This window comes from Pyxicephalus adspersus, chromosome 9 (assembly GCF_032062135.1).
Source record: "Pyxicephalus adspersus chromosome 9, UCB_Pads_2.0, whole genome shotgun sequence".
Taxonomy (NCBI): domain Eukaryota; kingdom Metazoa; phylum Chordata; class Amphibia; order Anura; family Pyxicephalidae; genus Pyxicephalus; species Pyxicephalus adspersus.
The window spans coordinates 946,164-958,724 of NC_092866.1; the positions used below are offsets into that span (position 1 = coordinate 946,164).

General features: G+C 45.3%; 1 protein-coding gene across 1 annotated transcript; it reads left to right on the top strand.

Moving 5' to 3' along the window:
- Positions 1–5,590: 5,590 nt before the first annotated feature.
- On the top strand, positions 5,591–12,329 carry RRAD (RRAD, Ras related glycolysis inhibitor and calcium channel regulator). Its single transcript, XM_072422458.1, has 5 exons — positions 5,591–5,724; positions 7,519–7,875; positions 9,142–9,215; positions 10,528–10,732; positions 11,522–12,329. Exons 2-5 carry the CDS (start codon positions 7,521–7,523, stop codon positions 11,797–11,799), a joined length of 912 nt encoding a protein of 303 aa, XP_072278559.1. The 5' UTR covers positions 5,591–5,724; positions 7,519–7,520; the 3' UTR covers positions 11,800–12,329.
- Positions 12,330–12,561: the final 232 nt, after the last annotated feature.

A 12,561-nucleotide genomic window follows, 5' to 3' on the forward strand; every position in this document is an offset into this window, starting at 1 on the left:
TTGTGTGTAATGTGCAGATTGGGTGTATGTTTGTGTGTAATGTGCAGATTGGGTGTATGTTTGTGTGTAATGTGCAGATTAGGTGTATATTTGTGTGTAATGTGCAGATTAGGTGTATATTTGTGTGTAATGTGCAGATTAGGTGTATGTTTGTGTGTGTGGTAGTTATTTATATATTACTCCCACTGATGGCGGGAAAATTTACCCAGGCTGGCCATTACAAGGGCATTTTTTCAGTCAAGGTAAAGTCACAGAAGTCCCAGCACCTGTCTTGCCTGCACCAGACACTGAGGTTACAAAGAGTCCACGGACTGTGTGTTGGGCACCAGCAAGGAACTAGACAATGATTTTGGTGCCACCCCTGCTAATGGTGGGTGGAGGGTACCCCACTTGCACCCTGCTTACCACTGTTTGTGGACTGCTCCCCAGCTAAAACTTGATTTGGGGTTAGTGAGCTGTCTCTGTGGATCACAAATTCTCTTTTCCCTATGTTGTCCCATCTCAGTGCTGCTGATCCCCTGCAGCCTTGTTGCAGCCACAGTGGGCCATGCTTGTGTAATGTGTGCTGAAAAAAACACTTGAGGTCTCAATCAGAAGGTTTTGAGGCATGGTGACAACACAGCAGTGAGGGTGGGAGATAGGGACAGGATGTTGTCACCAGAAAACAGGAAGTGCCTGAACAAAGACTCTCCCAGTAGAATCATCGGTTCTATGTGAAGACACAACTTTCTTTTAGGTTTGGATTGAGTAGCGAAAGGTTGTCACTCACATGGGTGTCCCCATTGGACGATTTCCACTCTCTTCCTGTTCTGGTGACAACACAAAATTTTCTTTTGAAATGAGACTGTTCAGGGTTTCACTGATTTGTGATTGATGTTTGGAGTTTGGCCGTCTCTCCCCCTCCCGGCTTTGTGTGTTGGCGGCTGCTTGGAGCCGCATGGAAAGTTATTGTCTGCTAATTGCTGGGGATTAATGGCTTCTGTGGGGAGATTATTGCGGCTTTGTACATAGGAGACTCCGAGTAATTCTGTACACCCGGGGGGATCTGAAGCCGGGGACACCAACACACAGGGGGATTATGGGTAACCTCACAACGCAATGTTTGACCCCCTGGACTCCTCCAGACATTTCTGCGGAGCCCCCCCACCTTTATTATACCAAGGGAGAGCTCTATAAAGATAATGAAGATATAATATTTATATAACAATGTAGTCACCAGCGACTCGATGACTTAAGTTTGACCGGCATCACCATTGTGACCAATAACACAGATCCCAGAATCCTCGCCCCCGGGCCTACCATCTCTTCCCTGCACAGAACTTGATATTAGGTTACAGACATCTCTTACATGGACTTAAGCCTCTGCACAGAAAAATGTACTTATTCGAGTGCTCTTGCACCCAGCCTGTGGCCCTTTGCTGCCTATGGTGTGGCCCTCAGGCCAAGGTAGCAGAGATTTGCAGAGTTTATAATGGCAGTGATCTCTAGCAGTCTCCTGTTACACTCTCCCTGTCTCTAACAGTCTCCTGCAGCAAATCTCCGGCCACCAGCTGCGCCCCTTCTCTTTTCCAGCATTGTGTCACCACCCTCTGACAATCCTCTATACAATGATTATTATTTGGGGATGTCAGGGGCCACAGTTGGGGCACATTGGGGGCCCATTGAATTCCATTTTACCGGTCATTCTATGACTCCTGTGGGCTGCAGAGCAATGTTGCAGCACCAGGTGGCGCTCCGGCCTCATATATGTTGTGTGCCCCCCCCCCCCATAGGGATTTCATGTTCACTCTGCAGTAATGTGAATGTCAATCTATTCATCCATTATACATTTCCATGTCTCCTGCCAGGCGTGGGCAGCATAGAGGAGCCCCCACCTCCGGCATAATTCCGGCATAATTCCCTCTGCATTCATATAGGGGGTTCCCCGGATATGGAGAATCCTTCCTTATATGGTAATGGGGGGGTGGATGACATCACAGTGATGGGATTCACTCATTGTTATAATGTAACATTCACCATTCATCTTCCTTCCATCTCAGAGAGCAGAGGATTAACCCCTCCACTGCTGGCTGTACATATTGTGAGCTCCATGGATGGCTGGAAATAGATTAGGAAAGAATGGGCCCCTAGGCCAGGAGCAGTGTGGCCCCCCATCCTTCCACTGACATTGATTCGGACTGTACTGTACTGAGATGCCTAATGTCTGTGACCCCCCCACCCGGCACCAATTTCCCTATCCGGGGCCCTTGGGCATCTTCTGGGCCCTAGGCTTCTGTTTAGGCTGTCTTGTGAATGATCCAGCTCTGTCCAGGTCATGAAAAGGAATCTGTGAATCACACAAGAGCACGGGGACCTGCAGCAGTTCACTCAGTAGCTGGCTCGGTCCCTTTAATTGGGCTGAATTCACCGAGGGTGAACATTTCTCATGCCGAGCAGAGGTTACTCAGCAATGGAGTATGAATGGAGTCATTTCTGCATTGTATCCGTCTGATCCATACCAAGGGGACCATATACCCCACCCCCACCCCAACCCCGACATCGATAGGATGAATAAATCGATAAATAAAACCTTTCTCATGTCATCACTGGGTCTCTGTGCTTCTCTATACAATGCAGGCAGATCATGGCTGGTGGGAGGGGCCAGCAGGGTTCTGTATCCAGAAAATAAAAGCTGTGGTGACCCCCAAATCTTCTGCTGATCCTCCATGGATGAAGGGACTGAACTGAGATTTAAATAAAGATAAGAGATATCAAAATCAGGCCCCTAGGGGGAGGGGCAAGGACTTCACCAATCCAAACAATAAATCCCCCAGTGGGCGGGGCCGGGAACACCTTCTCCACCTCATTTACCATTAGCCAAGTGTCCCCAATGTCCCCAATGTATGCCGGTGACACCGCCGGCCTGTGAGGCGCATGTTGTGGTAGATGGGAATCCATGTTGGGTTTGGGGGCCGGTGGGAAGCCTTGGGTCCTTCTTATGACCTTCAGATACCACCAGGGGCCACAGAGGCCTCTGGCGGCCTATAGGAATCAGCTATCAGCAGCGCCCAGACGCACAGGACTGATGCCTGGCTCAGTAATGTACAACGCTTCTACTATAGCAGCGATATAGTGTCACCATCACTGGCTGCCTTCTGTCACTGACCTGGGGCCAGAGCTCTGCCTTCACTTGCTGCATGCTTCTTCCAGGATGTGCTGAATCTGGAGGATCAGTATGACGGGGTGAGCGGGGTCACCTGGAACATTTCTTTATCTTTGCCTGTTACTGGGCCATTTACAGCTCCGCAGAGCCGGCTGGGAATGGCACACAATGCACTTGGCTGCAGGGGATGGCTTGCACTGTCCTGGCAGTTTAGCCTCTTCCAAGCACGAAGGGTAAATATAGACGCATTGTTGGTAAGGGCACCGCCGCTCTTCTCAGAATCCGGGGCAGCTGGCAGAAAATTTACAGCCAAGTTCAGGAAGAGGTGACACGGCCTTATGGGAAGGTCAGATAGTGGTGTCACCGCTGGGGGAGGGGGGGGCAGAAGGGGCAGTACACAGATCAATGGGGGTAAAGGGGCAAAAAGCACCAACTGGGCATACAGATACATACAGGTAGGTACAGGTGGTGCACATACAGGTAAGTACAGGCGGTGCACATACAGGTAAGTATAAGTGGTGCGAACACAGGTAGGTACAGGTGGTACACATGCAGGTAGGTACAGGCGTTGCACATACAGGTAGGTACAGGCGGTACACATACAGGTAAGTATAAGGGAAGGGGTGCAAACACAGGTAGGTACAGGTGGTACACATGCAGGTAGGTACAGGCGTTGCACATACAGGTAGGTACAGGCGGTACACATACAGGTAGGTACAGGCGGTACACATACAGGTAGGTACAGGCGGTACACATACAGGTAGGTACAGGCGGTGCACATACAGGTAGGTACAGGTGGTACACATGCAGGTAGGTACAGGCGTTGCACATACAGGTAAGTATAAGGGGTGCACACACAGATAGGTACAGGTGGTGCACATACAGGTAGGTACAGGCGGTACACATACAGGTAGGTACAGGCGGTACACATACAGGTAGGTACAGGCGTTGCACATACAGGTAGGTACAGGTGGTACACATACAGGACGGGTACAGGAAACATTGTAGCACATAATATGGCTGGGCAGGTAGGTAGGTGATCTGGATTCTCATGTCTACAATAGAGCTGCTTTCCCCCAATATTTGGGATCTCTGGGGTTTATTCCCCCATAGGTGCCCAGCCCCATGGGCAGTATTGGGGCACAGTTGGCAGGGATGGGTCATGCTCTGAGTCAGTGACTTGTGATGTGCTTCAGTTTGTTGTGGAGACCGGATCCGCCCAGGTGGGGGGGGGGGGGCAGATGTGTCACTTTATAGCTGCACCTGTCGGTGGTGGTGTCACCCGGTGATGCCACACCAGCCCCCCCCCCCCGCAGGAGGGGATATCCCGGTCACCCGGCTATTTCTGGGACTTCCTCATCCTACATTCAGCTTGGATGGAAACTGATCCGGGTTCACATCATTGCCTGTAACTCAGCCAGGTGACCCCTCCCGGGGTAACATCACAGGCCATCCCCCAATAATTCCATGGAGGGGGCATGGAAGGGTTCAGGATGTTACAATATCAGAATTGGGAATAAAATCCCTGGACATTGATTCATCTCATTCCAGAAATGTTCAGCGGTACTGACTGCACTGCCTGCTATACAACTACCTATAAGGGTTTGTATACTAATATTAATAATATTATTATTATAATTATTAATAAACAGGATTTATATATCACCAACATATTACGCAGCGCTGTACATTAAATAGGGACTAAACTCCATTTTTCACATATAAACCAATAAAATGAACAAAATAAAAAACCAAAGCAGCATCGGAAGGTTTCCTTACAGGGATCATAGATTGGAGACATTTCAGGAATTCTTTTCTGCTCCAACAGGAAGTGACTGCTACAAAGTCACAGGTGTCCCCATTATAACATTTCCCCTCTCTTCCTGTTTTGGTGACAACCTATAATGTTGTATTTCCAGTCTCAGTGACACCGGGACAAGCACAGAATCTCCCCAGTGAGGACAACAATAAAAACCCAGCAGGGGTTCTGACCCCTCAATGCCAACAAACGTTTTCTTCTTTTCACATTTTGTCCCTGAGATGGATTTCTGTGACATTAAAGGGTTAATCACACACACCCTTCCATATCCCCCTCCTATTGTGTGATACCTCCCCCACCTCTTAGATTGTAAGCTCTTCGGGCCAGGGTCCTCCCCTCCTCCTGTGTCTGTATCTGTCTGTCATCTACAACCGCTATTTAATGTACAACGCTGTGTAATATGTTGGTGCTATATAATTCCTGTTTAATATTAATAATTGTGTGCATTGTGGATTGGGGGGGTTGGTATTTCTATCTACCCTGTGTGGTGACCCCGGAATTTCCCTGGAGCCCCTGTATGGTGTCAGATGTGGCTGGCACAGCTCATATTGGGGGGGGCACTGAGTGAGCGGTGATGTCACATCTGGACTAATATGGAAGCGGGGAGGATCCTGGGCTCCCATATGCTGGGCTCCCTGTGACATCACAGCTTCCCCCCCACCCCAGGCATACATAAGGGAGAAGCCTGCAGCAGGATCAGCACTCAGCGTGTCACAGCCGTCAGTATATCACTGGAATATAACTGTCACACTGCCAGACACAGGTAAGTGGCCAGCTCACCTTTCCCTTCACTTTGCTCGCTTTATTCACAATTTTATTGTTACCCAAAACTTGGCGATGAGGGAGCGAGAATTCTGAATCTGCAAATTTGTTGTGTGATATATTTCTTACTATGTCACCAACCTATACTGCAGCGCTGCATGTGAGAGCATTCAGATGGTGGGGGTGTGATACCGCTGGATCAGTTCTGGGGATCCCCATAGCGGGATGATCAATACAGAGGAACGTTTATTGGGGGGGAGATTGGATTTATTATCGGTTTGTATTGATTGGTGTCCCCGGATCAATCCATAGCCTGGTGATCAATACAGAGCAATGATTCGGGTTTATTATCAGGTTCCTGTATCTGCAGATCAGTTCATAGCCCGATGATCAATTTATCGAGTTATCACTAATTATTGGTTTATTGATATTTTATTGATCAGCCCCTCCCCCCGTACAATGCACGGTCTGTATGACATCACAGCGCATTATCTGCACATTGGTGGGCTGCTGTCACCGTGACGCATTATATTCACCGTACATCTGTAGGGGACACTGATATTAAAGGGGCCAATGTTGGCACTTAGAGATTCTTGTGCTGAAGTGAAAGTGATGTGAATGTGCACATGGAATGATGACTTCTTTATATACCCAACATTCACCATTGTTTGTGGGTCAGGCGATACTAAACCTATCGCCCGTCCCCCTCCTCCTCCTGGGTCCCTTTCACATTTCTCTATTGGTTTCTCTTTATTTCTCGGATTCCATGCACAATGATAACTATGATAGCGTGGAAAGGGTTAAATCGTTTCCCTATAGCCAGTGGTGAAATGGTGACGGCTGCCCGGGTCATGCTTAGACTTGTAGTTCCCCAGGGGTGGCAGAGCTCCATGTCTGAGATGCTGAAGTTTCCAAAGCCGATGCCAGGGGGGTCTCAATGCCACAAAAGCCGTAGCCATGCAAGTATGGTGGGCGGCCATGGGGGGTCAATGACCAAATGTAACGGGAAATGTTAAATTCAATAATTCATTGCTAAGATGGGTGAGACATTCACCATCCTCAGGATTCACCGCAGCCGTCCAGTGGAGCATAGCGTGTCTGTGCCATGAGGTTAGGATTTCACGGGGGAATTATTTAAAGGACGGAGCTCGAATCCCAATGATTCATTCATGATGGTGAACTTGATCTACGAGGGGACAATGCTGATGCTGCGCAGGCGGCTCAGGAACTTTCATTTAGCAACAAAGACGCTGATGAGGTGACGACAGAATGAGAACAGACGCGGGGCTTTGTCAGGTATTTGCAGGAAGCCATGCGCACATTCACATAGGGTGAATGTATAGGAATCACAGATAAAGGATGGAAAATATCCAGTCTGGGGCAGAAAGAATGGAAAGAAGGGGGGGAGGGCTGGATTTTGTATTGGACGTATTCCTGGGAGGTCTCAGTGTGGAGGTAACGATGGCTGAGGGTCTTCCCTTAAGGAATAGGTTGGGAGGACAATGGGGGGAGCACAATGTGTCCAGATATAATTATATTACCAATCTATGAAAAGCCGACACATTCCTGGTGAATGGGTCTCTCTTCCTCAGGGCTGTCATTCTAATGAACCCCTGATGCAGCCCTGATGAACCCCCGAAGCACGTTGGCTTTTTACGATACAATAAATTAGGATTTTACATTTTCCTGGTGCACATCGGGATTACTTGGTAGTAGATGAGGTCGTTGTTTCATTGTAAAATATTCACTCCCCTGAATTCTGCAGGAATTAACGCCGGTTCTGTTCTTCTTTCAGCAATGACCCTAAACCGCAGCGACCGGATCAAGAGCCTGGAAAAGAGACGGAGCAGCATGCCATTCGCCGTTCACCAGCAGCTCCACCGGAGGAGCATGCCAGCCGACGACAAGGAGCTCCGCGGCAAATCCCCGGCCGGGGAACTCTCCAAACTTGTCCGCTACCCCTCCTACAATCCAGCCGATGGGCAGCGCGAGAGCTGGGCCTCCGATTCCTCCGATTCCGTCATATCCTCAGGAAGCGACTCCGAAGATCATCTCTTCAAAGTCATCCTGCTTGGCGAGCATGGGGTGGGCAAATCCAGCCTGGCCAGGATCTTCGGGGGTGTGGAGGATCTTCAGGATGTAGAAGAAGCAGGTGAGGTCACGCCAAAAATCTGAGTTTGTATTTGTAATCGTTTGAGTTTGTATTTCCCCCCAAAATTTAGGAAGTTTGAGCACAATTTTGGCTTTTTGGTGAAATGCATTTTAGTGGATGGTGAAGGCAAAATGCTTGGTGGCTATTAAGGGGTACCGTGGGCTTTTCATGTCACCTGAGGGTTTCAGAACCTCCTGCTCTTTATAATTGACCTGTTCCTGTGCCCAAAAAAATAAGGGGCTGTATAATTGTATTAAAGCTTCGTAAATTGAGCCCAATTCTGTAGCACCTGCAATATTGCCTGGGTGGTGCAGTTTGGTATTATGCAGTGCAGCATGGTACGGTGCTATGTGGTAAGGTGCCATGTGGTACGGTGCCATGTGGTAAGGTGCCATGTGGTACGGTGCCATGTAGTAAGGTGCCATGTGGTAAGGTGCCATGTGGTACGGTGCCATGTCGTAAGGTGCCATGTGAAGGTGCCATGTAGTAAGGTGCCATGTGGTACGGTGCCATGTGGTACGGTGCCATGTGAAGGTGCCATGTGAAGGTGCCATGTGGTAAGGTGCCATGTAGTAAGGTGCCATGTGAAGGTGCCATGTGGTACGGTGCCATGTGGTTCAGTGGTGGTGCAGTCCTGCCCTGGACAATGGCATTTATTACCTTATCTGTAACCAGCCACCTCTGTTCTAAAATGTCCTCTCTTCAAAGTGGACCTGTCTGGGGTGCCCCTCAGTTACATGAACCCATAGGTAATAGTATAAAGGTAAATGGCATCATTAGGGGAACTTGCGACACGTCATAGCTTTATATATGGTCTCTGTGCAGCAAATCTGACCGCATTATTCCACCGGTCCTGATTCCGGGTTTATATTTAGCTCTGACTCATCTCTGACAGCTGAACTCCCTCAGGTATTCCCTAAATATAATATGAATGGTAATAAAGTTGTCTGAGAGATGAACTCCCTGTTCCACCCATAGTTCACATGAGGTTTACAAATAGAGATCGGCATATCTGACCCAATTCTTTCCTAAGAACCGTCACAGCAAAGAGAATCCAACCGGCACTGTGCAAGTGGAGGGCGACCTATAGAGCCCTTCCATTGGGTCATCAGTTAATTGCCCCGAGTCGGGGTAACATCCTCCCCTCCAGAATGTGATCAGCCCTCCCCTAAGCCCATAATATTTAATAATTTTATTTAATAACAAACAATTCATTTGCAAACTATTAATTTCCTATGTATTCATTTGATTATTTTCTCTTTTTAGGAAACACGTATGACAGATCCATCGTGGTGGATGGGGAAGAAGCCAGCTTGTTGGTCTTTGATATTTGGGAGCAGGTACTAACATTTACCTATTCTCTCTGCTTAATCTATTACATTGGGAAATCACCTTTCTGGGTATTTAGTGATTTTATGTAAAGAACTGTAACAAACATTATTATGTGCAGATAAAGTGTAATGTAAGAAGTATAATAGTGCCCTGTATAGGGAGCGATATCCAAAATCCTCCTAATAAATGATGACTTATTGATTATTATAAATAGATTGTATAGAATAAAATAATATCATATGTAGAATATATAACTTCTATAGAATACATTACATATATGGAATATTTATATAATATATAACATATACCATTCATGGAATACATAATAAATACATAGAACATATACAATATATATATAAATATATTATCTATGAAACACATAACATATATATAAAAGACATAACAAATAACATCTAGAGAATACATAACATTTATCATTTATGGAATAAATAGTAGATACATATACCATTTATACAAAATACATACCGAATAACATCTAGAGAACACATTACATATATATAATATATAACATTATTATTATTACACAGTATTTATATAGCGCCATCATATTACGCAGCGCTGTACATAGTCCATAGTCATGTGACTAGCTGTCCCTTAAGGGAGCTCACAATCTAATGTCTCTACCATAGTCATATGTCATTAATGTAGTCTAAGGTCAATTGTTAGGGAGAAGTCAATTAACCTAACTGCATGTTTTTGGGATGTGGGAGGAAACGCACGCAGACACGGGGAGAACCTGCAAACTCCATGCAGATAATGTCCTGGCTGGGGATATATATATATATATATATACAGATATAAAATATATAACATCTATGAAACACATAACATATATATATATAATATATAACATCTATGGAATACATATTAAATACATAGAACATATCATTCATATATACATAAATTTATAAAATATATGACATCTATGAAACACATAACATATATATATAATACATAACATCTATGAAACACATAACATATATATATATAATATATAACATCTATGAACCACATAACTTATATATAAAATACACACCAAATAACATCTAGAGAACACAAAACAAATACCGGTATATATATATAATATATAACATCTATGGAATACATAACATATATATATAATACATAACATCTATGGAATACATAACATATATATATAATACATAACAAATAACATCTATAGAATCCATAACATATAATATATATATAAAATACATAATATACAACATCTATGGAACATATATATATATTTATAGAATATATAACATAATAATCATTCTCTTGTGGTTATTTCTCCAGGACGACAATCACTGGCTGCACAACCAATGTATGAAGATGGGGGACGCCTATGTCATTGTGTACTCTGTGACAGACAAAGCAAGTTTTGAGAAAGCCTCCGAGCTCCGAATCCAACTACGACGAGCTCGCCAGTCCGAGGACATCCCGATTATCCTGGTCGGAAATAAAAGTGACCTTGTCAGGTCGCGGGAAGTGACAGTGGAAGGTGAGCGTGATTCCTTTATATTAACCTTATAGCAGTAATAGAGCCGACACATTTCAGTATTTTCTGATCCCTTCATCAGGGCTAAAACCTAATACAAGACCTGGAGGAATAACACAATACTGCAGAAAACAAATATATATCAGAATGAAATTTTATCCAGGGATATAAGAAAGTCCAATAATACCAAAGCTGGAGAATGTGAATGAAGCATTTGTGAATGAGAAGACATTATAATGTTTAGGGTGATCTGTGTGCAGAATATAATTATATCTCCATCCTGCTGTGTATAATCCTAAACATCAGAAGAGGATTACATGTTATATATTTCCATCAAATCATCATCCACTTATAATGATGTCCGGGTATTATTATATCAATGATAGTAGAACCTGAAGGATATGATCACACAGGAATATATCCATTATAACGGTTTTGTAGGGAAGGGATAGTTTTAGATTTTCTGTAGAAATCATTATTAATTCTCTATGTTAGTAAAGTGAAGTGTAAGCTCTTGTGATCCCCCCACCTGTAGACTTACCCCCTGCTTGCCCTATGGCCGGCTATCTCCATATTTACCTACCAGGAGCTCTGTCCTTCCTAAAAGCCCATTAGGTTCTTCCCTATCTCATCCATTGGCTGCTAGAGAAGCCACTCCCCCCGTAAGACTGATTTCCTGGTACAAACCCTGGAAAATCTGTAAAGATAACATTTGTTTTTATTAGTGTGATATTTGTATATAATATATTTGCACTGATACATTTTACTTACATGAGATCTCTTTTCTTGCAGAGGGCCGGGCCTGTGCCGTTGTGTTTGACTGCAAATTCATCGAGACGTCGGCCGCCCTGCACCACAACGTCAAGGATCTGTTTGAGGGCATTGTGCGCCAAATCCGACTGCGCAAGGACAGCAAAGAGGACAATGCCAGGCGGATGGCGAGCAGCAAGAGGCGGGAGAGCATAGGCAAGAAGGCCAAGAGGTTCCTGGGGAAGATTGTAGCCAAAAACAACAAGAAAATGGCATTCAAACAGAAGTCCAAATCCTGCCATGACCTGTCGGTGCTCTGAGCAGCTCCTGGCGCCATTGGTGCCACCCCAAGCTCTGGACTGATTGGCTCTTGGCGGCCTTGGCACCACCTGAGCACCGGACTTAGACTTCTGTGAATGGGAGACGTAGAAGGCGATAAACCCCAATTCCAGCTCAGATTCCGGTTTCTAATTTATGCCTTAAAAGACTTTAGCGTGTTTGTGTTACGAAGACTCCGGAGTTCTGGTTTGTGCACGGACAATTGGCCACTTTGTGCCCCCCAACACGCCCTGTGTCTGATTGGTTGCTTTGGGCTTGGAGGACGACGCTATCATCTACGTTTGTTTTAAAACTTGAAAATTTTTGTACGCAGGTCCGTACAGGCGTTTCTTCTTTTCTGTGTTTTTTCCTTTCTTACAGTTCGGCATCACAGAAATCACGTTGGCACAAACACCTCGGTACTGACGTGTAAATCTAGGAACTGTATTGCACTTCTATGGATTGTTCAAACGGTTTTACTATTTGTTTACAGGCAGATTTTGTAATAAACTATTTACTGTAATAAAATAAATGTTTTGGTATGTTTAATAAAAACAAAAACATTGCAAGCTGTGATTGGTCAGAAGGTGTTGTCACACCTAAATTCACACTTATCCATTCATCCCACCACCCCTCCTCCTCCCCCACCTACCTACCTGATACACAAATCCCACCTACCTACCTGATACACAAATCCCTCCACAGCTCCTCCCCCACCTACCTACCTGATACACAAATCCCTCCACAGCTCCTCCCCCACCTAC